Below are 25,587 nucleotides of genomic sequence, written 5' to 3' on the forward strand. Positions count from 1 at the left end.
CATTTTAAAGGGGCTGCGCCGCTGAGGGAGGTGGGTGGGGCTGGGCGGGGACAGGCTCCCGTCCCGGCACACGGGACCGCGATCGCGGACCGGGACAGCGACCGCCATCGAGGCCTCGCTCCGAGCAGGTTGGGCGGGCGGGGCTGCCTGGGGGTGGTCGTGTGCGCCCGCGCTTCTGTTGCTCTCCCCGCCCCGGGCCCAGCCGGCCCGCGGGGAGGGTCCGGGCAGCCCCCGCGGGGCCCGGCCGGATCCGTGCGGCCTCCCCAGGCACCCCCCGCCGCGGGGCTCGGCCCGGGCCTGGGGCCGGCGTGGCTCTGGGGCCGCAGCGCGCCCTGCCCGCCGGGGGCGCGGGCCCGAGGAGCGGTGAGGCCGCTGGGTCTGCGGCCTTGGGGACTGGCGGGAGCGGGGCGAGCAGCTGGCCGGGGCTCCGGCCCTCTGCGGCCGGCCCTGGCCTCCCTGGGGCTGCGCCAGCTGCTTCGCTGCCCGCGCTCTCCGGCCGTGCCGGGCCGTGCTGTGCCGGCTGGAGGAGGCCGCAGCCCCGGGGCGGGGGGCGTTGGTGGCAGCGGTGGGACCGGCTGAAGGCCCACTCCTGGCAGTTCCAGGCTGCTCTGTAGGCACAGTCTGCAGGATTCACTGCTCTATAATTAGGTGGTGTCTTCGTTGCCAGGAATGGCTTTCAGTGTCAGATAAATAGTATGTGTTTGCGCTCCTCCTGTGTAACTTGCGTTATTTTTTTTAGCCGGGTGTGCCCTGTAGCCAGGTTTGCCCTCCAGAACCTGGGAAAGGAGAAGAGTAGGATGCTTTAGTGAAGAAATGTGTTGTGAAATGAGGCAAGAGAGAGCCTGTGTGTCAGCATGGCTGGGCTCCTCCTGGGACACCCAACCCCCTTCCACCTCTGCGGGAACCTGTAGGGAGGGACATGAATCCTGATGAAGCACTGGCTTTGGCAGACATAGGTAGTTGGGGCAGCATGCCTCCAGAGGCTCACGAAACATCATAGAGAGCACTGAGAAGGTTGCCTGTTACCGCAGATGGGATGGTCGTAGCAACAATCCACTGGCTACATTGCATGCTGTGGCGTTTGTCGTCTCTCTGCATAAGGTGTCTAGAGATTGAATGAACGTTTCCAGGCAATGCCTGGCCCAGCTCTGCACTGTGCAGTGCTGCCACAGTAGGATGCCCAGTGATCTTGTCCTGTGCCTGGCCATTTCTGCTGGCACAGTGATAGCAATCCCACAGCTGGAGGGTTCTCTGCAGCTCTACCTGCTTGGCTTTAGGGGATGGGATGGGGTCAGCAGCAGGGACACAGGTGAGGATGGTGCCAAACAGGATGTAAAACCTTTCGCAACAAGACTGAGTGTAGGATGGAGCAGATCTAGCTGGGTGTAGGGCAGGGGTGACTTTGGGGGCAGAGTGATTGGGCAGTGTGTAGTGGCAGCCTGGGGGCTCAGCTCTGCCCCTTCGCACTACCATTGGGCCCCAAGGAGGGAGCTCAGGGTTTGGCATGTGGCGCTTTCTGCGCTCCCAGGAGAGCGTCCGACCGTCCTGTTTCTGGAGCCTGGCTGCATCTCCTCCCCTCCCCCTGCTGCAGTGTGGTTGGCTGCTGAGTGCCTGGTGCCTGCGCTTCTGCTAGAACTGGAGGGCAGCGCAGCAGACGCCGTGGGAGCCGTGCATCGCTGCGGCCTGTGCTTCGTGGCACTGGGGCCTCCGGGAGTGCCAACGCTGGACAAGCCGCTGCAGGCAGCCAGGTACCGCTCCTCTGCGGTGAGGGTGGGGGAGGATTCCCATCCAGTGACTGAGACGGGCAGGGCACCCAGCCGTCCTGTAACAAAGGACCGCTTTGAAGTGCAATTTTGAGCAGAGCTGACAAAAACTTTTCTCCTTGGAAAGCTTACAGTCGGCCAGGTGGGCACAGAAATTCTCTATGGTGATACTGAGGAGGGATGAAGGGGTGTCTCTGGCTTGCATATCCCGAGAATATGCAGCGGGCGTGCCTTCTGCTGCCAGACAAAGCCAGAGAAACTATGACGGAGGCAGCTCCTAGCACACAGCAATGGCTCTCAAACTTTCAAAACCTTGTTTCCTCACAAACCTTCCTCCCATTAATAAACTGCTGACTAAGCTGTTCCAAAGTGGAGATGCACCCTACTAAGGGTGGGGCGCAGGGGGGGACAATTGCTGGTAAGCTTCTAGGAGGGAGAGGATGCATCTGGGAGGAGGTGTCTGAAGAAGGGCTGGGGGATGGCGTTTCAGCTGAATACTCTGGCCAGGCAGCCAGGAGGAATTTGCACAATGGTGGGAGGCAGAGGCACATTACCAGCAACTGCAGCCTTCCCTGCGTCTGGAATAGCTGGCATCTCGCTCTTTCATGCAGCTCTATGCTAGGGTCTCCTCTAGTGCCCTTGATCTCCTGGCTCCCGTTCCAGAAAGCACACGCCACTGCATGAGGGGAAGGAGGGTGGTGTTCAGCACACATCGGGTCAAAGATCTGGCCAGCTCAGACACAGGGTAAATAAACATGGCTGAGCTTTGCTGTAATTGGCAAAAGGAGCAGGAAGTGCATGTTCTCTCATCTGCTTTGGAGGAATGTCCAGGTAGGAACAACAGCATTAACTCCAAATACCAAAATGGCTCTCAGGGCACAAAGGACATGTGGCAAGATTTTGACCTTGGCAGAGCTGCTGGATAAAGGCTTGATTTGATAGGAGAGAGCCACATAGCTCCTCAGAGAGCTCCAGCTGGTGGGGGGAGCCAGAGGTAAAACAGATCCTTTGCTTATTATGCAGGTAGAGCTTTGTCTTTGAATTTGGATGCCTTGTTATGGTTTACAAGACCTGTTTGCTTCTGGAAATAATAGCTTAGTCTTGCAGCTGCCCCAGTAACAGCATGGAGGGGAGTGTGGGCTCTCTAGAGCCCTTCGGGGCACTCAGAGTGGATCCAGGGCACTTGCTGGTCCCAGCTGTGTCCTGGCCATCTCCTGCACTCCTGAGGCACATCCAGTGCATAGCCCTCACATTAGACAGATGCTTGCAGAGGCACTGGCTCCTGGGAATTATTCTGCCTGCTTTAATACTGGCTACTTCATGCTGGCAGGCCAAGATAATGGCTCTCGCTCTGTCTTTTGTAATAAGAGTGAGACTCCCAATCAGATTCTGAGGCTAGGAAGAGATGCTTGTCCTGGCTTCATTCCAGCTGCTTAGCTCTTGTCTCCGCTAGCCTGGAAACAGGTTTTAGTGTTGTTCCACTGTAGTCCCAGGCACAGCAGATGCATAATGGATTTGGTGAGCTGCTGCAGACATGAGCAAGAGTTTCAAAACGAGGTCTTATCAGCTGATCTGGAGGTGTTAGCATAAGCTTGCTGGTGGGGGTGGTGAAGACTGCTGTTCTGGTTCTAATGGCCTGTTGAAAGGTGCGTGTTTCTCTGGCCAGCCAGGGTTGTAAACAGTATGAACTGCAATAAGGAGCAAAATGGCTTTCTGCTAATGGCACCTGTCGGTGCTGGTTTGGGGTTTTTTGTTTGGTTTTGGGGGTTTTTTTGGTTGGTTGGTTTTGTTTTGTTTTGTGGGTTTTTTTAACCCTTGTTGCCTCCAATGTCTGTAAGACCTTTCTGGTCTTGAAAGGAATGAGCGATCTGATACAAAGTCAACCAGACCATCTTCTCTGTATTTCTCAGAGCACATATGCTTATTGGAATTGGATCATGCTTCGGTAACAGAGGAATTGCTTGCTCTGGTCAATCAGAACCAGTAGCTTTTGACTTGGGATTTCCAGCTGTGGGCTGGAAAGCGGGAGGACGATGGGAATATGTGCTTTCTGTAGTGATATGAACCCTGAGTCACTGTGGCCAAGTTCCTGTAAAGCCAGCTTACCACCACCTTTGCCGTAAGTTTCAGGAAGGTTATGCTAAGGTGCATTTTCTGTTAGAGATTGTAGGTGGTGGCGAGCTGAAGCTTCTAGGGCAGAGAGGAGTGTTCAGTTCTGAAGGGAAAGAGCATGAAAGGAGCTTCCTATCTCCTTGTGGTGGAGCCATTCCACTTGAGCTGCGAGTTTAGTTTCTTAGTCCTAGTTAAAAGCCCCTGGGGCTCTTGCAGGCAGCCTGCTGATTAGCACAGACTTTCCCCAACACAGGCCTTCCAGCATCTAGAAAAACCCCTGGAGCTTTATGCTCAGCTCGAGCTGGCGTGTGTCAGCTGCTGCTGAAAGAAGCAAGCCTGGCCTTGATCCCTGTCCAGGGGATAGGATGGGCTGGACTATTTCCAGCAATGTCAACTTGTACTGAGTTACACATAACTAAAACTTGGGGAAGCTGGTTGGGTGAAGCCTTTCTGGGCTTGGAGATCAGCTTTAAAACTGTGCAAGGGGATGCCTGGATGCTAAGGAGAGTCCTGGTTTTGGGGCGTGGGAGAATGTGGTGGGACAGTTCCTTGCCTCCAGTGCTGCTGGAGGGGGACTGCATTGCCTCTCTTGCTCTGGGACAGAGGGATCCTGTCCTTGTGGGACCCTGCTGAAAGGAGACATGCTGCTTTTTCTTCCTCGGGGGCCTAGGGTCAGTTTCCAGAGCAGTGGTGCCTGGCCCCTTTGTCCTGAAGTGGTGTTCAGTAAAGGCAAATGTAATAAGGAGTTTATCTAAGGAATTCAGATGAGGATGTTTTTTCTTTTTATTTTTTTTTCCCCTCCCATGTGATGATGGTTAAGCCATGGGACAGGGGTCTGAAGAGCTTCTGGGATCTCCATTTTGGGAGATACTCAGCTCTTGACTGGATACAGATACCTGCTTTGAGTGAGGGGGTGGACCTCTGAGAGACCTCTAGGCATCCCTTCCAAGTAATACAACAGACAGGCTCTTTTATTAGGAAGAAAGTTGCAACACAACAGTCTCTATGGTACGTGAAGTCATCTCTGTGTTGGCTTGCCTTTCTAGACTGTCTGCAGTGCAAGAAAGGTTCAGGCTGGAGGCTGGGGTTGGGAAAACTGGGCAGAAGATGGGGCTCTAGATGCCCCCTTTTTTGGCAGTAATGAGCTGGCAGCGGTCCAAAGGAAAAAAAACCCGACTCCCTACTTTTATCAGGTTGTTTTGCTTCCCAAATACATAACTTTGCTATTTCTCCAGGCAGTGAAAGCACATCTCACAGCATGCAACTGGGATAATTATTGTTAAAATAAGACTTTAAGCCTTGTGTTTTAATTTCTAAATGCTACAATTGCTGTCTCTCTCCCAAATGTGATCAGTCATTCTTGCTATGGGTCAGACTTACTCTTTTTTCCACAGGAAGCTTTTTCCTAGAACCCAGCTGGTTTTCTGCAGCTTAGATCTCCTTCTCCTACAAAACAGTTTGCTGCTAAAAATCTATGCATACTTCTATACAAAAAGTGCTGGCAGGCCATCTGCAGTTTGAGGGAAGCTTCAATTATTGTTTTGACAGTATTGCTTGTTCAAGTTGTGATGGTACCCTGTAGTGAACTGAATTTGTTGAGGGGTGCGTAGACCTGAAGTCTCTGTCCTATTGTAGCTGACACCTGATTTCTCTGGTGCTTTTTTTTTTCTTTTCCTCTCTGTAGCCTTCTAGCATTAGGCATCATCATCGAAGCTTTAAGATTCACTTAGGCCCGTTGAGCATCCTTGTTTCTGTTGTGGGTTTAAGGTAGAAGCAGTGAAGCTTCCAGGTCTTTCCTCTTAAAGCTCTTGCATGTGGGATCAGTTTTCAGAGGCAGAAAAGTGAGCTGCTGAAATTGCTGATGTTCAGTGATTTCCCAGTTATGCACTTGAGTACAGGAGGAAAGTTTCTGCCTGGCAGGATGTGCTAGCTGATGGATTCCCAGTTGATGGCTGCAACTGCCACAAAACTTGGAGCACGCATGTTCCCTCCCTGTCTTCCTGCAGCAGTCCTCCAAATGGGAACAGGGGAGGGGAGGGGAGATGGGTGTTGCCGGAGAGCCAGGCTATTCTAGCAGCTCAATGTAAATAGGGAAGACATGCCAACTAGAGCAGAAATGTCTGGTGGAGAGACCTGGGCTGTGACACCGGCAAAGTAGTGATGAATGCAGCAGGATAAACTAGGAGCTGGGGACTCCATCTCCTGAGGAACTCGTTGGAAAAGCATTCTTTCTTCATATTCCAGTCTGAACCTCCCCCTGCCAAAGGCAAATGGTGGTATCTCCCCTCCTCTCTGCAGGAACCTCTGAGTTTGTTTCTGCCTGGATAAAGGACACTTGGTGCCCTTTACTGAATGTGTGGGAGTAGGAAGAGTGCTTATACAGCAGCCTCAGCCTGCCTGACCTTGGCGTCGGTTGCCATAGAGCATGTTTCCTCTCTGAAGGGCTGGGCACTTGAGTGTTGACCTGCCTGGGGAAAGCTCTGTAGGGGAATAAGGCTCTGTAGGGGGAAAAAAATATCATTTTGGAGGGATAATTCAGCTCCCACCAGTGTGTGTTGGTTTTCTTTGCTGTGCAAGAGGTAGAATCATTGAAGTGACTTCTCTGCAGTCTTCTGTTTTCTTATTGGTACTTGGAAGTGAAAGGCCCATGTGTGGTTCTTGGGTTTTGTACCCTGTGTCCAGCATGGACAACCCCTTTCTACTGTTGAACACCGGAAGCATGTTGGCATCTAGCTGAGCTGTGCTTCTAGGATGTCGTCTTAAGGGAGAAGGACCAGGATTGTGTAGAGGTGTTTGCACAGCCAGTGGGAGAAGAGTGGCCTGTACTGGTATGTCTTGAGGATCTGAGGATGTAGCTGCAGGGTCGGATGAGTGTGGTGTGCTGTGGGTCAGGACATTTTGAATTATTTTCCCTTCTCTGTCTGAAATCTTTACAGTTCTGAAAAACAAGTTGATCATGGGGACTGCAAAATGCTCAAAGCTTTTTCTGCTGGAAGGGCTGAAGAAAGGCAGGATGTTGCTGTAGAAGAGGCACTCGTGGTTTAACACACAGCTCGGAGATTTCTCAGTTGAGGAACAGTTCTGTGCACAGTGGAATAAATGAAGCTGATTTTCTGTGGATCTGGGTCTTGTCTGACCCTTGTTACCTAGCAAGGTGCAAGCTCTGGTGGCTTTTTATCATGATTTGTAACATGTTCCTCTTCCCAGTGCTTTTGTATTGTACATTTTTAAAGATGGCAGCAAGATCTCTGTATTACATAAGTAATGCTTCCATGAAAACTGTCAGCACTTCACAGCTGACCCAGTACACAGAGGGACAGATGATGAAGAGGCACTTGTGCTGCACAGCTGTGTGAGCCTTAGGGCAGAGCTCGAGTTTTGTTGTATGCTGGGTATGAGGCTGCACTGCGGGTCTCCTTGTGTCCCGAGCATTGTCTGTGCTCCACAGGACTCTCATTTCCTGATCTTCATTTCTGAGTCTGGGGCTGTGTTTCCTTATGAGCTGAAACCAGAGACAGGGGACATTTAACCCTTTAGCAGCTGTTACCTTGGCTTTTGTGTAAGCAGATGAGTGCCTGTTGAACCTTCCTGGAAAGCTGTCTGGAGCCATTTCAGAGCAGGAGAGCAGTGCTTTGCCAGACATGGCAGCGCTAGTGTCCTTTGGGCTGCCAGCCTCTTCCTCTGGAGTTGGGAATTGTTGCACATCTCTTCCTGAATTGTGGTCACCTGCAGAACCCTGCCTTAGGCAGGGCTTCCCATGTTGCTTTAGCACTTGATCACTCACCCAGATGTGTCATAAAGGTAGGAAAAAGAATAATCGGGAGAATCGTGGACCAGAACACTTAGATGCCAGATCCTGGAGAATCAGTTTGGAAGACAGGATATGAGTGGCAGCCAACTCTCAAAAGACCTATTCTTTTCTTCAAAACTGTAGCCTGTGCCCTCTCTGTTGATCTTAGTGAGGTTTTTCATGCCATTCTTTTCATATGGTCTGTAAAGCAAACTGGGAATATGTCACAATCTGGATGAGACTTTTCAGTGTAAGATGCACAATGCCCAGGGTAACTGCATGTGGAGCATGGCAGATGCCCAAAAGTGAAGGATATAGTGAATATGGCTCAGGGTTTGGTGCTGATGGTGGATCATGGAGTGAATGTGAAGTCAGTGTTATGACTCTGGGATAGGTGGGGCAGGACTCGGCTCTTGCTCAAAGGCATGAACAGGAACCCAGTCTTCAGGAGATGTGAAGTGTTTCTGCCCTGCTGAGGTTCAGTAAAGTCCCCGCTGTGTTATCAAGAGTTTGCTGCCCTTTGTGAGGGATTGAAGTGCATTGCTGGAACAGAAACCAAACAGTAGCTGAGAGGAGAGCTCGGGCCTGTAAAACAACTCTAGAAACTTCTGGAAGAGTGAGGCTAGAGCAGGAAATGGGTGAGTATAATGGGATGTGTGTACTTGTAGCAACTGCCCCAGCACTGTTTGCCATCTTCACTTGCAGTGCTGCAGGGAGGAAGAAACTGGGCCCCTCTATTGCTCTACCCTGGGCAGGGGTAGTGGCAGCTGAGCTGGGGGGTTTCCCTGACCCCCCTGGGCAGAGTCCACAGGTGGGGAGGAAAGGAGCCCAGCCAAGAAGAGGAGCTGTGCGCTCTCTGTTCATGTACCTGAGGCAGCATTTGTGCTCGCTCAGTAAACCAGGCATGAGGCTGCTGGTGAACAGAGAGCTCAGACCACGCAGAGGTGGGTCCAGCAGGAGGACAAAGACAAATCTGTCGGTGGTGCTTCCCTCCTCCTGCGTAGTGCCTGGGCAGGTGGCCAGTTCGCTGGCAGCAGGGCCCTGGGTGCACAGGTTGCAGTGCCTCCCACCAGCTCTGGGCACAGCAGGAGCTGCCTGCGCAGGGCGTTGCAGGCTGGCTGCCTTCAGCCCTGCAGAAGGCTGGCCTTGGAGTCACCGATGGCAAGGTGGGTGGTGGCTTTCTGCTGTTGGTGAGTAATGTGAAGAGTCTGCTGGGGTGGCTCAGCTGAGGGGGGAGGCTGAGAGAGGGTTGGGTGAGTGAGCTGTGGAGCAGCGAGGGTGCTGTCAACCTGCTATAAGAGGTCTTGCCTGCTTCTTAGGTCTCACCCTCTGGCCCCTGTGTTTTCCTAGCTCCTGGATTTTCTATGCAGGGATCTTGCAGCCATGCTAACACTGTGGGTTGTAGCACTTGGTGTCCCTGTGCAAAGGCAGTAGCTTGGTACTCTCCCGTGATGTATCTGGGAAGGAGTACAGAGTCCTTGTGTCATCTTGAGGAGTCCTTGGGCTGGCAGCAGGGCAAATGAAGCTGAGAAAGCTGTTAGTGTTTCAAGCTGACACCCACGCAAGGGTTACACTAGTGTAACTGTAGCAGTTGGTGTATGTAAGCTTTCCCACGCAGGCATGATTCAGTTCATGCTGGTGGTGTTATGTCCCTTATCGCCACAATGGCCATTCTGTGCTGGGGCTAGCATTGCTGGGGATACTCTTCTGGTCAGGGAATTTTTTTGTTTGGCCCGGTAAAGCCACTGATGCCTCCCTGTCTGAGAGATGCTCTTCCAGGAGATTTTCTATTGAGAAAGCAGAAAGCTTTGAGCTGGCATCCCTCCACTTTCTGTTCCCTCTCTTCGTCGGAAGAGGTGCTGAGCTCTGACAGCCTTCTTGCATCTGTGGTCTGTGGGCAGGAGGTGTATGCATCGCAACCCCAGCTGCCGACTACAAATCTGTGTTCTTAAATGGAAGCTAAATCAGCTTTCCTCACTGCTGGGAGTGTGGGGGTGTTGGAGGTCAGCACTGATTTTAGCCTTTTCTGTCTCCTGTTCACCTGCGCCACCTGCACTGGTTGCCAGTGCTCTGTGCCACAAAAGCAGAGACATGTGCCCTGACAGCTGTCTGCAGCCAAGAGGAGAGGGGAAGGGCTTAGAGTAGGCAACCAGTTGAACGCTGTCTCTGGCTGTTTGAAGGAGGCTGTGACAGTTTTGTATAGCTGTGACTCCCTGAAACAGCGCTGAGGTGCTCAGGTTCTCTCTCTCTGTAGGGCTGCAGGAGCAGCACTATGTCCACCATGGTGTACCCAAGGGAGGAGAAACTGGACAAACTGAGCCAAGAGGAGATAATTTCCAACACCAAGCTGGTGATGCAGGGACTGGAGGCACTCAAGAATGAACACAACTCCATCCTGCACAGCTTACTGGAGACCATCAAGTGCCTGAAGAAAGATGAAGAAGCCAATCTTGTGCATGAGAAATCCAACCTGCTCCGCAAGTCAGTGGAGATGATTGAACTGGGGCTTGGAGAAGCTCAGGTGAGAGTGGTGGGTGACCCCCTAGGCGTTACCCAGGGCTTACAGGGGAAGGTGGGCATGTGACCATTCCCCATAAGCTGCAGGGGGACAGCAAGGGGTTGAGTGTAGAAGGCCAACGTGGCTCTGAGGGTGAGCCCTAAGCATGCATGTGGGGGAGGTACAGGATTGTGGTGATTACTGACTGGGACTCTTGATAAGGTGATGATGGCATTGTCCAACCATCTGAATGCTGTGGAGTCAGAGAAGCAGAAGCTGCGTGCTCAGGTGCGGAGACTGTGCCAGGAGAACCAGTGGCTGCGTGACGAGCTTGCCAACACCCAGCAGAAGCTGCAGCGCAGTGAACAAACTGTGGCTCAGCTGGAGGAGGAGAAGAAACACCTTGAGTTTATGAACCAGCTGAAGAAGTATGATGAGGATGTCTCACCTTCGGTATGCCCTAGTCCTGTCAAACAGCCATCTTTGAGGGTGGGCGAGGCTGGACCAGCAGGATTGCCTAAAAGTGATAGTGTTACCCTGGATTTTGCCCCTTCCTAGCTACTGTGCACAGCAACACCTGTAACTAAAGGGAGCCTGCATGGCACAAAGTCTCTGGAAGACCATGGAATAACATGGCAGGATGTGCTGGGGAAATCTGGCTTTGTTAGTTTTGTTGTGTTGGGGGAAGATGGTGGCAGAGACAACAGGGGAAGCTGGGGGTGTTGGTGGGCTGCAGCAGGGAGGAGAGTTTGGCAGCTGACTCAGTGCAAGCTGCTGCTCTCTCCTCTGAGAACCAACAGTATTGCGATTCTCATCCTTTCAGGAGGAGAAGGAGGGTGACTCCGCCAAAGACTCTCTGGATGATCTGTTCCCGAATGAGGAGGAGGAGCATGGTCCTGGATGTAAGTGTTTGCTCATGCATGGTCAACTCACTGTCTCTGTTCAAGCCTGCGGTGCCAACTGTGTCCCTGTTTATTCCTCTGTGCCTGCAGTGCCCCACCAGCACAGCAGTGCAGTGGCAGCTGCCCAGCAGGGAGGCTATGAGATTCCTGCACGCTTGCGCACTCTCCACAACCTTGTCATCCAGTACGCATCACAGGGACGCTATGAAGTGGCTGTGCCGCTCTGCAAGCAAGCGCTGGAGGACCTGGAGAAGACATCAGGCCATGATCACCCTGATGTGGCTACTATGCTGAACATCCTGGCGCTAGTGTACAGGTGAGTATGGTGGGGAGGGCAGGATTGGGCCAGGAGAATTTTCTGCCTCTCCCATTTACCAGGACAGCACTTACTGGTAACGTGGAGCTCCCCCTGCTTCCAGTGGTTTGCCTTTCAAAAAGGTATTTGGACAACCAAACGTCCGAATATAACTAGGAGGAATGGAGAAATGAACGAGCTGTGGGGGCTGTGTATGAGTGGAAGGAGGACTATTGTTTGCAGTTTTGCTTGCTATGGGCTGTGGTGTCCAAACACCAAATAACCAGTTGACTTTGCACTGCAGGGATCAGAATAAGTACAAAGAGGCAGCACACCTCTTGAATGATGCGCTTTCCATCCGTGAGAAGACTCTGGGCAAAGACCACCCAGCGGTGAGTGTCTCCTATCTCAGTCACTTCCCTTGACCTTTGGGTGCTCTAGAATGGTGCCTTTTATGGTGTGTCTGCAGCTGGACTACAAAGGACAGTGTGCTCTGTGATGTGAGGGATGCTGTTCACGTGATGTGGGGCTCTGTTTTACTGGTTCATTAATTCCTGCGGTCTTAGTCAGTATGGCCTGTCAGGAGTTAGCTTCTCCTGGATTCTGTGATGCAGGCAGGGTGACCTTCTGCCTCTAGACCTCCTTCTTTTCAGAAGCAGCTGTAGTACAGGCATGAAGGAGATGGGATAGTCACTGTTGCTGCTGCTGGCACTTCTTGTTTGGTCCCACTGGATTCTGCTTTGTTTCATGGAGAAGCTTATGTCTCTGCAGGTGGCAGCGACTCTGAACAATCTGGCTGTTCTCTATGGCAAGAGAGGGAAGTACAAAGAAGCAGAGCCACTGTGTAAGCGAGCCCTGGAGATTCGTGAGAAGGTACTGGTCTCCCACACTCTCCTTCCTTCCAGCTCTCCCTGAGGGTTTTCCTGCATTACCTCACTGCACCTGGGAGATCCAGGACTTACCCAGCTGTTGATTCTGCCACCACTTTTCCTCTCTTTCCAGTGTTTGCAGCCTTAGAGAGGCCTGCAGGAGGTGGAAGCTGCAGTTTCTCCTCTGTACCTCCCTAGTCTTTGGCTCCTGTCTGACATAGGCATGTCCTCGAGGGATTACAGTATCTACTAGTGCCAGGAGTTCACTGCAGTCTTTATGCATTGACTTTTTGTGGCTTCTCATTTGTTTACCCAGGTCCTAGGCAAAGACCATCCTGATGTGGCCAAGCAGCTGAACAATCTAGCCCTGCTGTGCCAGAACCAGGGCAAGTATGATGAGGTGGAGTACTATTACTGCCGGGCCCTGGAGATCTACGAGAGCTGCCTGGGTCCTGATGACCCCAATGTGGCCAAGACCAAGAACAACCTGGTAAGATCCTGGGGAGAGGCCATGTGGGATCAGGGAGTGGTGCCATGGGAAAGGTGAGCATTGCCTGGTGCTTGGAAGAAGCAGAGAGATAGCTATGAGGCAGGGAGGGGGCAGAGTTAATCTGTGTTGCCCAGTGGGGCTGGAGCTGTTTTCTTTGTTGCAGGCTTCCTGTTACCTGAAGCAAGGCAAATACAAAGATGCAGAGGTGCTGTATAAGGAGATCCTTACCCGTGCTCACGTGAAGGAGTTTGGCTCTGTGGATGGTTTGTACAGTAGAAGCTGTTGGGGCTGGGGAAGGGTGAACAGTTAGGTCTCCTGCTCTCAGCCTAGGCTTGGCTGGTTCTGGTATCCCCCTGGCAGTGGGATGGGATGCCTTGCCCTTGAAACACTGCCATTCTAGTGTGTTATGCTGCTCCACCTCTTCTGTAGAAGCTTTTGGTCTTTGCTGAGTTGGGAATAGCTGTGGTTAAAAGGTAGAATAGCAAGTGGCACAATCATTCCCAGGCATAGGCTGAAGTTTCTCCTGTACACCTGGCACAGGTACTTCCCCATGGGAGGGCTTGTTCCTTCCTTCCTCTGTCCTGCCCTTGCAATGTTGGTTGCCTTTCTTGGGGCTTAGGCCCAGGGACTGGGGGGTTCTGTATGCCTTGTCACTTCCCTCTGAGTTGCTGGCTCTGGGGACGGAGTGCTGGGCTGTGCAGGAGGCAGAGCCCCCGTGAAAGTGGCAGAGCAACAGGGTGAGGAGGCGAGCAGAGCTGTCTTGCGTTCTTCCCCACACAGATGAACACAAGCCAATCTGGATGCATGCGGAGGAGAGAGAGGAGATGAGCAAGGTGAGTCTGAGCTGGTGGTGCTGCCTGTTGACAGCAGCAAGAGCCCTAGGAGGGGAAGGAGATCCAAGGGTTTTGATCCTCTCTTCTCACAGTTAGACCCTCCTTTCCTGCAGTCTGAAGAGCTGCCATGGCCACTGATGAAGGCCAGGAGGGGTCTGGAGAGTGAGGAGAGAGCATGGCTGCTTCTTGGCGCAGCAGGAAGGGAAGGCCCATCAGAGAGCTTGATGCTTTTCCTGGGGCAGGGGATTGTTCAGCTTCTCCACCATGGCTGCATGCTCTCTCTTTTTGCTTTAGTGATCCCTCTAGGGCACGCAGATGATGCAAGATGGCGGATGGCAGAGGGTTGTGCTGCAGGGCCTTGGCACTCTGTTCCAAAGAACTGCTAGTACCCAGAGCACAGCCCACTTCTGAAGCAGCCCTAAGGCTGCCTGGGGGAAAACGGAGGTCAAGAAGAAACTGCTGCCATCACCTTTCTTAGGAAATGGAGCCAAACCTCCTGAAAAAGATCTCTGCAAAGGGCAGGCCCTAGCTGTTCTGCATCCTAGCTGGCCTCAGAGAGGAGAGACTTTTGTGCTCTCCTTCAACTAGGCTGGGAGGCAAAGAAGCTGTTACTTCTGTTGCCCAGGCCCTGCTCTGTGCTCAGCTGATAAATGCAGCAGAGTCCTGTCTCTGCTTCTCCGAAGCCAAAGACCTCACCTGCTTTTTGGCAGATGGGTGAAACAGCAGAATGAAGGGCTCTGGTCTGGTCCTCTAGCTGCAGTAGGAGCAGACGCTGCCTCTCCTTCTCCTTTGCCTTTAGAGCAGGCCTCATCCCTACATGGGCTCAGGCAGCAGGCTGGCAGTCCTATCCTGTGAGCCCTAAGAGCAGGGCACTAGCAGCTGCCTCCCACCAGCATGTTGTGTGTTCCCACTGAACTGCTCTGTGGGGTCCTCAGTGCAGGCAGTGCTCAGCTCTGCCTTGCACTGTTCCAGTTGCTGCACTACGAAGGCTCTGCTGCAAAGAAATCACACTTGCTGCGGCACCATCCTATGCAGGAGAAATCAAAGTTGGACCAGAGACTAGGCTCCCCTTGTTCCCTCTGGGACTGAGACACTTTTGATGGTATCTTTGGAGAATTAAGAGGTCAAAAGCAGATAGTTGTGGTGTGGAGCTATGCTCCAGATAACACAAGCTTTGCTACAGGGCAAGAGAACAGGCTCAGGGACCCGAGTTCTTAGTTGGAGTGAGATTAATTTTACAGCCTGGGGCAAGGGCTGAGCCTCTCCCTGCCCCTGGGGCTCCTGTCCCCAAGGCTTCTGTGCCCATGGCATGGCATGGTTTGGTGTGATCTTCCTGGCCAGGCAGCAGTAATCACAGACCTGCTTGTACTGCTGGCCCAGGGGCTGGGGCTGCTGCACCCTGCTTTGTGCTGTGTTTCCACATCTCCTATTAAAAAGCATCAAACCTCTCTCGTAGAGCTTCACTTTTTATTATTTTTTCCCCTCCCCTCAGCCCTCTTTCCCTCTGCTCTCAGTGGCAGCAGGGGGAGGCCAGCTCCTGCAAGCCAGCAGGGCCTGGGGCACAGCTGGCAGCCCTAGCCTGTGAGGGTCTTTCTGCCCCAGGGGATTTGAGATCTTTCCCCTTGGGTTCAGCCGCCCTCTTAGGGCTGCCTCTCTATAAGCTTCAGAGGCATTTTGAGTCCTGAGCTCTCCTGTCCCTGTGGCCTGCCCAGGCTGGGTGGGCTCTGGCGTAAGGAAAGCTGCATGTGCCTGTGGCTCAGGAAGATTCCAGGATGTGGGGTGAAGATCTGAGAAGTGCTGTGGGACTGAGTAAGAAAAGTGGTCCCTGTGAAAACAGTTTCTTCTGGGCTGGAGCCCTTGTGGGAGGGAACCTCCTGCTGTGGAGCAGTGGCCCCCTGCACCTGCTTGGTGAGAGCAGCCCTGCTGAGTTGGGGGCTTCCTGCCCAGCCCCTGTGTCCTGTGAGTGCAGAGCCCGGGGCATGGCACACCCCCAAAGTGCTCACCGTGCACCAGGATGCACAGACGAGCAGCCCTGCTGCTGCAGCAGTGGTGACTCCTGCCTGTAGGTGCCATGGTCCTTACCAACCCAGGGCAATGCTGCCCTGCGGAGTGGGTTGTCCTGGTCCTAGATCTTTCTCCTTGAGCATCAGGCTCTGCCCCCTCTCCTGTTGTTCTGGCCTGCAGCCTCTTTGCTCCTGGCTGTGGCAGGGCAAACCAGGCAGCTTTGGGGTGCAAAGGCTGGGCACTTGGATGTGGCTGGCTGATTCCTTTGCTAGCTATGGCTGAGAGCTTTAGTGCCCACGCTGCCTGACATGCTTATGGGCCTTTTGTTGGTTGAGTGTGGGTTTTTTCCCCCTCTCCTTCTTGCATGTTGGGGGGTGGGTGGGGCGGGATGTCATGTCCTCCAGAGCACCATGAGGATGGGCTGTGTTGTCCATGCTGCCTTTGGTACTGCGGAAGGGGCAAGGAGATGGGATTATGCTCCCTGCAGGGATGGGGACATTACTTCTACTTGTGGCCCAAATCTGTTGTATCAAATGGGCTTTCAGCTTTCCCTCCAGGAACCTGGTGGGCTTCATCACTGCTTTCGCATATTGTGTTTCCGAAGGCTGGGCTGGTGCAGGGTTGCAGCCTGGGGCTGACCATGGCCCCCAGAGGGAGAGCACAGGCTAGAGAATGGCATGGGCCTAACAACTGTCATCTCTCCTCACCCTGTAGAGCAAGCACAGAGACAGTGCTCCCTATGCTGAGTATGGCGGCTGGTACAAGGCCTGTAAGGTTAGCAGGTAAGAGGGGTTCTGTAGGCAGCTGTAGGCTCTGGGTGGGGTGGCCCCAGGGCTTCAGCTCACCTTCCATCTATTGCTACAGCCCAACTGTGAACACCACTCTGAGGAACCTGGGTGCGCTGTACCGACGCCAGGGCAAGCTAGAAGCAGCTGAGACCTTGGAGGAGTGTGCGGTTCGCTCTCGGCGGCAGGTAACCCCAGAGGGACCTTCCCTGGTGGAGGGGACATTGTGGGGCTTGGGGTGGCAGGTCACGGCACAGCATTTGGCTTGGGGTGCGGCGAGGGACTCTCCTGGGCCTTGCAGCTTCTGATATCCTTGGCTTGCATTCCCATGACACCAGAGTGCCTTGGTGGCTGGGGTTGCGTTTGTGCAGGGGTACACACGTGTACATGTGCAGGGTTGTGCATATGCATGCATGTGTGGATGGAGCAGGTGTCAGTGTGTGTACATGTGGGGAAGAAGGCATGGCTCTTTTGAGTGGAGAAATACTACAGCTGGGTTAGGGCAGGTTACTGGGCTTTGTCAATTACTGGGGAGATCTGCAGTCTCTGGGATGTTTTCTTCCCACTAATTTTTTGTCCAGGGAACACACTAGGGATTTCTTAGAGTACCTCTCACCCTAAACTCTTCTTAATCCTCAAATAATAAAGCAGGAGCTGTAAGCACCTGGCACAAAGACTGAAGGACAGAAAACTTCACGCACACCAAAATGTGAAGGAAAAAAAGCTGTCAGCTTTGAGGGGGCAGCAAGCCCTTGTCCCCCAGGGTCTTTATGTCTTGGGGGGTGATGTGGTGTGTGACTGAGCTGGGAACCCAAACAGGGACTGCTAAGTGCAGAATGGCATTTGGTTCCATCTTTCTGACACTGGAGAGTTTTGGCTGTGACGGGGTAATGGCCAAGAGAGGGGATGGGACCAAGGACAGTGATGGCACAGCAGATTGTTAGAGGGAAACAACACAGAAGGGCAAAACATGGTGCTTCCTTATCCCTTTCTACTTGCAGGGCATTGACCCAATCAACCAGACAAAGGTGGTGGAGATCCTGAAGGAGGGCGATGGCATGGAGAGACGTCGGAGCCTGGGGAGCAGCGTCAAGTACGAGAATGCCACAGACGGTAGCGAGGAAGTGAGTATGGGCGTGGAATGGAGCGGGGTAAGTACAAGACACCATCAAGAATGGCCTCAGCTGGCTGCCAGAGGGAAGGGACAGCCTGGCTCAGTGCTGTCCCTGCGTGGCCTGTTGTGGCATCCTTGTCTGCCTCCATTCGTTCCCTGCACAATTCCTTCCCCTCTTTCTTGGCATGAGCCAGCCAGCCAGCCCGCAAAGGTGCGTGTCTGGGCCTGGATTCTGGTGTACAGGCCAGATATCCCTGACTGAGGGGTCCTGCTTCCAGGGGGCTGCCAGGCCCTGGCAATGCAGAGCATGAGCTGGTCCTGGCCTGCCCTTAATCTTAGCCTTGCAACCTTATTAACATCTCTCCCTGCTGCTCCCTGTCTCGAGGCTCTGGCTGAGAGCGTCGGCCCCATCTCAGGCCCACACAGGCTCTGTGAGCAACTTGGCTGTCTGTCCTGCCCTGCGCCACAGGCGATACTGAGCCTGGGGAGGTGTGTGTGCGTGTGTGTATGTGCCTGGTGTGTCTGTGACTGAGTGACCGCAGAGCATGGGAATAATCCGCAGCCAGCATCTTTGCTGTTCCCCTCTCCTGGTCTTATGCCCTCTGTGGGCTCTGGCCAAGCAGAGGTGATAAAAGGCAGGTCTTTGCGGGATGCCAGGCCAGGCTGACCAGTAGTGGCAAAAGAGGCTGGTGTTAGCTGGGCACAGACAGGGCGACCCGGGCCTGTCTAGGCTTGCTCTGAGACTGAGGGATACTTTGGTCGCTAGCGTTGAGTTTGGAGGAAGGTAGCAGTCCAGGTCTGGGACAGGTGTCTTTTGCCTTCTGCAAGCAGGAGGATGGAGAAGAGGTGGCAGGTGAGCGTGGTGCTGGTGGGTGCTTGGCTGCTAGAGCTGTTAATGCTTACCATTCCTCCTGCAAACTAGTTGAGAGTGTAGCGTAGCTGGGTACCCAGGGCTGTTGCAGCCTGGCACAGGCAACACACTGAGCACACGGAGTCTTTTGCTCCCCCCTCACATCTGCTGTCACTAACCCTTCCTCACCTGGCTCTTGCTCTATCCCCACCTGCATGAGCTCCCTCCCTTCCTCTTCCCTGTTGCCATGACAGCCCCTCAACACCCAAGCCTGAAGCCTGCTGGCTCTCTTGATTGTGGATTGTACCCAGGAGGTGGCTGGAGGGGACCTGGAGAGCAGAGCTTCAAGGGGACCTGGCAGCTCTGCCAGATACAAAGCTGTCCTCTGTCCCGGCATCAGGAGTGCAGAGGGTCCTAAGCCCTGGCAAGGCACCAACCCTGGGTCCTTGCAGTCTCTGTTAGTAGAGGGAAGGCTGCAGGTTTGGATTGGGATCACCTGGTGCCTGTCCTGGCTGGTGTCTCTCTGTGGTTCCTCCTGGCTGTGGTTGATGTTGGGTGATCATTTTGCCCTGGTGATGGTCTGGGAGACCTTCCTGACAGTCTTTGAGCTGATCATCCCAAGGCAAGCAGGCAATACCACCCTCTCCCTGAGCCTGATGAAGCCAAGGGGGATAGTCCCTACCCATATGACCCTTCCCCAGGGGGTTCAGCAGGGCCTCCCTGGCCCAGCCAGCTGTAGAGGGTTTGAGGTCTAGCCCAGCACCCTGGAGGACGTGGCTGCCACGTGATGCTTGGTGCCTTTTCCAGCCTGCTGCACACATAGCCAGCCTCCTCTTCCCAGCTAGCAGCCCTGCACTGGGCTGCAGCTCCCTGAATAAGAAGGCTGAGGCATCTCCCGCTGCTCCTGTCTGTCATGGCCAGTTGTTTCCTGTGCTGGTCTGGAGACCTTGGATATGCTGCCTCAGGGCGGCCTCTGCTGCCATCCCTTAGCTGTCAGCTGCTGCAGACAGGGCCGTGGGACCCCCCAGGGTGCCAGCAACCTCTGTGCCCTGCTGCCAAGGGCAGCTCTGGAACCACCCTGGGGCCTGGACCAGCTACTTGCTGCCCAGGTAACTGGGGTGGGAGAGCCAGCGTAGGGGCTGTGAGAACAGGGATGGCACCATCTCTGTGGCGCTGAAGCCTTGGCAGGTGCCCTGTGCCCAAGGCTTGGGAGCAGGGAGCCCTCACAGCAGGAGGTCCAGGCTGTTCCTCCCGGAGCTAGCTGTTCTGCCGGCCTGCTGGAGAGTGCTGGCAAAGATGTGAGTCTGCCACTTCAGCCTCATGGGACTCCCCCCCTGCCCAGACAAGGCCTGTTGTCTCTGCATGCAACCTGGGCCCTGCCCCACCTGCTCCCTGGGTGACCTACAACCTCACGGCCTTGTAAATTGTGTCTTTCTCCTCTCTGTGCACTAGGCTTAAATGCCTCCCGAGACTCCCTCTTTCCCCTCCACCGCAATCACCTGGATGTTTGTGTTGTATCTTCCGACTTTTCCTCCACACCATCCCTCCTTCCTCGGCAAGGACTCCACGCCAGTCCCCCAACCCTCCCGGCGCGCAAGGGCACCGCGACGCCTGCAGAGGAGTGTCTGGCCACGTGGCCCAGCTCCAGCCCCGTGGCCAGCAAGAGCAGGAAGAATCTGCAAGGAGCTGCCCGCTCCCCCAGGCCAGGGTGACGGGTCACCATACCCTTGTGTGCCCCCACCCCCAGCCTGCCCTTGCACATCCCTGGGGACCAGGCCTGCGGGGGATTGTCTTCACTCCGAGTGTGCCGACTCCACCGTCACTAGACATCCTCAACCCTCCTAGCTTCTTTCCTCCTTCTCTGCAGAGGCCAGGATGGAGGCACGAAGAGCGGGGGGGGCTGTTTTGGGACAGAGAGGCCTGGCCTTGGCAAGGCTGTCATATGCCCAGTTGTTTCCTTCCCCATAGGCTTAGCTGATGTTAGTGCCCTGTAGCAAACCTGCGCTGGCCACCGGTGAGCTGGGCTCTCCCTGCAGCACAGGGCAGTCCCTGTCTCGCTATCCTCTTCCTTCTGAGCTCTGCATCCCAGGGGCAGCACGTGGATCTCTCCACAGGGGCACAGGAATGCAGAGTGGCCCATAGTTACTGTACATCCAAGGTGAGGTGAGGGGGTGACTGCCAGGGGCTGTGTGCATGGAAGAGGGATCTGCCAGGACAAGCATGTTTGGTTGGTTACAGCGTCCTGGCCTGGTGCTGTAGCCAAGTTCCTTGCCTGTGGCATTAAGGGTGAATCAGCTCCCTGTTGCTCCAGGGTCCCCAGGTGTGACTGCTGGGAGAGGGAGAGGCAGGGGTGAAATTGTTTGCTGTTCCTTGGAGACAGAGGAAGAGTAGGAAGAAAGCCAAACTTTTCTGCAAGAGGCCAGGCCCCAGGCCATTAGAAGTGGCCAAGATGTGGGGAATGGCCGGTTTGGAGCAGAGTGGCTGGGAGAAGAAGGAGGTGCAAAGGAGGGTGTGAGGAAGGGAAGAGCTTGGGCTTGGGGTGCTCTGAGGACGTGGGGGCAGATGGGATAGCTGGAAGGAAGTTTCCACAGGAGAAGGGGCCAGGTTGCTCGTGGAGGAGGGAAATTCTTGAACTCAGGCCCTGGGCTGCCAGGTGTAATCTCTGGTGCTGTGCCTCACTGTCTGGCTGTCCCTAGCCAAGTGGGTGGGAAATCTGTAACCCTGCTACTGCTAGAGGCATGTGAGGTGTGTGTGTGTCTCAGTGCCTCTGATGGGACTCCAGGCCTGCACAGGATCTGGTGCTGTCAGCCACTACTAGGAAAGGGGACGTTTCCCAGTGCCAGACCTCTGCTGCTGTGAGCCTTGCATTGCACCCTTGGGTGGACACCCTCATCTCACCTCCTACAGAAAGTGAACCTCCCTGCCCGTCCTATCTGGGAAGAAAGCTGGGGAGGCTGCAGCCAGTAGGATAGAGCCCAGAGGCCAGCGCAGGACACCCCCGCACCCCCTTATTTATTTAGCTAGATAGCTTCTCTCTTGCTAGGCAGGTTATGATACTAAATGTGCTTGTGTCTGTCTAGGCCTGGCTTTCCTGTGGTGGTGCAGAGGCCTTGGGGCACACACGTGCTGCTCCCTTGGCAGCTTGTGCTTGCTGAAAGGAGGTTTGTCCTCAGGACCATGGGGTGTGGAGCCCAGGGCTGAGTGCTCTAGGGCTGTGCCTTCCCAGCCTCTCTCTCCCAGCACTGCTCCATGCTCCTGGAGAGTGGTGAGTCCCCAGTGCAGGGTGCATTCATGCCTCAGTGCCACCTGCCCCTGTGCCTTGCCATGTCCTAGACCTGGTGCTGTAACAACCATACCTCTGATTAAAGGTAGACAGACCCAAACCGCTGCCCTGTGCTTCTTTCCATGCTCTGTAGGCTAGCATTGGCCAGCCCTGGGGTGGCGGGTGCACGTGCTGCTGGAGCAGGTGTGTGGGTGCTTGGTGTCTGTGTGTGTGCAGGGGAATGTGCAGCCCCCAGGCACCTCTCCTAGGCTGAGCGCTGGAGATAAGGGAGCCAACTCCACCATGCCTCCTCTCCCTAACCTCAACACTGGGGTTGCTACTAATCTCAGTTCTGTAGTTATATGTGGCAGGGCTGCCTTGGGGCATCTGAGCTTGGGCCTTCCCCAGCAGGTGTTTCCATTAGCCAGAGAAATGCCCCATTGTGTCCCCCAGTGCTGAGCTCTGTGTGCTGCCAAATCCTGCCCGAGTCCTCTGCCTTTGGTGGAGAGCACTCTGCGGTGGAGAGCAGCTTGGTGGTTGGAGTTGCTTCTTTTTCTTTTGAGTGCTGTCATCCTGGTGGGTGCAGTGGAGTGGGGGCTCTGCGGTAAACCAAGCCCCATAAATGTCCTGAGTTAAAAATAACCCTGCAGAAAAGGGAGTGGGAAGAAAAGGAAGGCTATTTTTAACCCAGCATGCAGCACCGTTTGGTTCTGGTGTTGGTCTGCAGTCAGTCTGCATCACTGCAACTGGGGAAATGTGGCTCCACCCTCCAGCCCTGACTCCAGAGCATACTTCCTGGCTAGATCCTGCTGCCCTTGTACCATGGTCCAGCTCTCTTGCCCTAGCTTGTGTGCCCTGGCAAAAGAAACAGTGCCTGGCATGCCAGTATGTTGCAGGGAGGGTGGTGACCCAGTTCAAGTCTGGTGGGGAGGCAAAAGACACCCTGCCCCTGTCTTTGCTAGTGCCACATACTGATGACTAGCTCCTCCACAACCTGCGCAGGATGCCTGGTGCAGTAGTCGAACTGTTTCCCTCGTCAATACTTTCAGTGCTCTCTGCATTCCTAGTGAGTGATCCCTTACAGCAACAGCACATGATTCCCGGTCTGGAAACCCCTCATCCTGGTGAGAAAGTGAAGGGGTTCAATGTGCTTGGCTTATCCAAGAAGGGGTGAGATGAATACCAGGAGAAAGTTTTGCTGGTAGGAAAAGTCCAGTTCAGCTGTCGGAGAGAGGTCTAGGGCTGGGTCAGCTTTGGGTAGTCAGAGTGGGGAAGTGTTGGAAAAGGCCACAACCCAGGGGAATCAGCACAAGGGGGTGACTGGCCCAAGGCAGAGGCCCTGAGCTGCATGGCTGCATTGACAGACCTAGGACAACTGCTGCTGCCAGCCTGGGCTATGTGGCATTTTGGTCATTTAGAAAGATACAAAGGGGCTCCCCACATGCTCGTGCAAAGGGCTCTTGTGGTTGCCATGTTTCCTTCTTTTTCTGCCCTGATGTGCCAGTGGCCATTGCGATCAGGAGCAGGGAGGACTGCTGTTGTCAGGGTATCAGAGAAAAAGTGACTCCACAGCAGCAGTGGTGCTACTACCTTATGCAGCGAGCATGCGTGGCCACAGGGGAAGAGCTTGGTGCCACAGTGGCACGAGGTAGCATTATTCTGGCAGCCTGCACCCTGTGTGCATGTGGAGCTAAGTGCAGAGACGGGCTAGAGCCTGTCAAGGGCTGAGAGTGCCTTTCTGAGTACTGGGGACTTTTGGGGGGCATGTGGGAAGAAACAAGCTGAGGAACAAGGTTTAGGGCTGGTTTTGGTCTATGGAAAAAGCAGGCAGCTATAAAGACACCCCTGCAAAGTGCTACCCTGGGGCAGCTAGCAGGGCTGGGCACAGCTAAAGATGTGGGAGTGAAGAGAGTGGTGCCTGCTCTGCAACACAGTGTTGTTGCAGCCACATGGATGCATCCCAGATGGAGCTGCCTGAATTGCTCAGCAGGCTCAAAGCTAATTGTCTTGGGGGTGTTACAGGTGGGACAAGGCCATGTGTGCATGTGGATTGATCTTGTCTGACATGAGTGAGCCTGCAGGCCTGGCATGCACCACCGGGATGTGCATTGGGATGAGTGCTGGTTGGAGAGGAGGAATAGCAATGGCATGGTGAGGAAGGGTGAGAGGAGGGGGAGGAGGAGGAGGAGGAGGATAGTCTCCAGCCAGCAGCATATGAGGAGGCAGCCCTTGAAATTAATGTCCTGGCAGCATGTCCTGGCCTGACAAAAGTACCCCTGGGCTTGGTGCTTCCCTGGCTACTGGGACCTCCTTGATAGCTGCTGCCCGAGCTGTTGCAGGTGATGGAGCTATGTCATGTTGGAGCAGGGCCATGGGGATGCCAGTGCCATTTTGTTGACCTACACCAGGTCACCAGCACGGCTGGCTGGATGTTGGGCTTGCACTGGGCAGGAGGGAGGATCGGTCTAGATGAGCCAGGCCATGGTGGTGGGGGTCCCAGACTCCATGGTCATTATGTCCTGTGGAGAAATAGGAGGAGCCACATAGTGAGCAGTAACCCTGCCCTGGGCCACGTCTCAATCCTTCACACAAGAGCGTGTTTGGAGCCAAGCCCAGTTCCTGGCCGCTAATCTGCAGCATGCCAGAGCCTGATCGGTGCCACTCAGCCGTCACCCTGGCTTGTGTCTCTGTGTCCAGGATGGCAGTGGCACGCTCCAGCGCAGCAGCTCCCTGGGGAAAATCCGGGATGTGATACGGAGGAGCAGTGAGATGTTGGTCAAGAAACTGCAGGGCAATGGCCCCCTGGAGCCCAGGAACACCAGGTAGGGACCAGGACTGTGAGGGCTGGGTGCAGGCTGGGTGGGAGCCCTGCTGCCTTGGGGGTTTGGGTATGGTCAGGCACAAAAAGATCACACCTGTTCTCCTCTGCTTTCTTGTAGCATGAAACGAGCTGCATCATTAAATTACCTGCACAAGTCTAGCGATGCTTCATTTGAGGTAAGCACCTGGCAGGTCGCAGGGCTGGCACAGGAACAGGCGCTGGCATGGGGCTGTGTGGCTGCAGCTAGCCACAGGGGTCACTGCCAGCGACACTGGTGGCGTGGGGCGCAGCGGGGGCCACACATGTGGTGCCCAAGACCCCACTGAAGGCATTCATCCATGCAGCTGTACTCTGCAACTAGCTGTGCGGTGCTGGAGCTGCTCTGCCTTCCCAAGGGGTGGCCTGGGCCAGTGCCCCACTGGGCAGCTGCACAGCCCCTGCTCTGAGCTCAGAGCTCCAGAGCTGAAGGTGTTGCTTCCATGTAGCTACCTCCCAGCTTGCACAGCTCGGCAGACCCTCCAGCCACAGGACGGGAGCAGGGAGGGCTGAGGCGGCACCTAATGCGGCTGGTGATGGCACTGAGGGGGGGCTGGCTTGCAGGGCAAGGGGTGCAGGGGGTGGGCTGTCACCTTCGGGGTGCAGGCGTGGATGACGGGTGCTGGTGCTGACGGCTGGTATGTTTTGCAGGGCACCCAAGGCCTCCGTGCAGAGACCCGAGGCCTCAGCGCCAGCAGCATGGACCTGTCCTCCCACAGCTCCCTGCTCTCCTCCAACTGACCCCCCACCGGTGCCTCAGCACCCCGCTCCGCGGGGCAGCACCCGGCACCGTCCCCACCTCAACCGCTCAGTTTACCCCATCATCGGCTCTTGTGCCACCGGCTGCCCATCCAGCCCGGGACCCCCGCGGGGGGCACCCCCGGGCGGACCTCGCAGGTTTGGGAACCGCAGCCCCCACGCATGCTCCTCTGCTGCACCAGCCGCACACGCAGCCAGGCAGAAACGCGGGGGGCGGGCGGGCGCCCCCCCCCCAGCTGTGGCGGGGCGCCGGGGAGCGTGGGCGGCCATGGGTTGATCCCCCGCGTTGGTTGATCGCTGTACTTTTATTTTATTAAATAAAACCGACCCTAGAAGCGACTGCGGCTCGTCCCGTGGAGGGGGTGGGCGCGTGACGCCGAAGGGACGCCACGGGGGCGGGGCCGA

General features: G+C 55.0%; 1 protein-coding gene across 10 annotated transcripts; it reads left to right on the plus strand.

The window, feature by feature from the left end:
* Nucleotides 1-4: 4 nt before the first annotated feature.
* KLC4 (kinesin light chain 4) lies at nt 5-25,521 on the plus strand. Of its 10 annotated transcripts, none has more exons than XM_055726209.1 (17): nt 5-128; nt 1,592-1,748; nt 9,920-10,186; nt 10,385-10,615; nt 10,986-11,064; nt 11,155-11,380; nt 11,664-11,751; nt 12,131-12,232; nt 12,545-12,718; nt 12,882-12,981; nt 13,499-13,551; nt 16,270-16,337; nt 16,420-16,528; nt 17,342-17,491; nt 24,264-24,388; nt 24,506-24,563; nt 25,075-25,521. In XM_055726209.1, exons 3-17 carry the CDS (start codon nt 9,938-9,940, stop codon nt 25,162-25,164), a joined length of 1,902 nt encoding a protein of 633 aa, XP_055582184.1. In that variant the 5' UTR covers nt 5-128; nt 1,592-1,748; nt 9,920-9,937; the 3' UTR covers nt 25,165-25,521. The 10 variants fall into 10 exon arrangements, 9 of the variants coding, with proteins under 9 accessions (XP_055582184.1, XP_055582185.1, XP_055582188.1 ...); XM_055726212.1 differs by having other exon boundaries at nt 54-128; nt 1,529-1,748; XM_055726210.1 differs by lacking the exon at nt 1,592-1,748 and having other exon boundaries at nt 28-128.
* The last annotated feature ends 66 nt before the right edge of the window (nt 25,522-25,587 follow it).

The sequence above is a fragment of the Falco cherrug genome, chromosome 13 (assembly GCF_023634085.1).
Source record: "Falco cherrug isolate bFalChe1 chromosome 13, bFalChe1.pri, whole genome shotgun sequence".
Classification (NCBI taxonomy): domain Eukaryota; kingdom Metazoa; phylum Chordata; class Aves; order Falconiformes; family Falconidae; genus Falco; species Falco cherrug.

What these genes read in the sequence shown, in the direction of transcription:
- KLC4 (XM_027813805.2), top strand. Translation starts at nt 2,562, where the DNA reads ATGTTCTCTCATCTGCTTTGGAGGAATGTCCAG. An exon ending in ATCCTGGCGCTAGTGTACAG is followed by an intron (nt 11,381 to 11,663) that starts GTGAGTATGGTG and finishes TTTGCACTGCAG; the next exon opens with GGATCAGAATAAGTACAAAG. An exon ending in AAGGCCTGTAAGGTTAGCAG is followed by an intron (nt 16,338 to 16,419) that starts GTAAGAGGGGTT and finishes CTATTGCTACAG; the next exon opens with CCCAACTGTGAACACCACTC.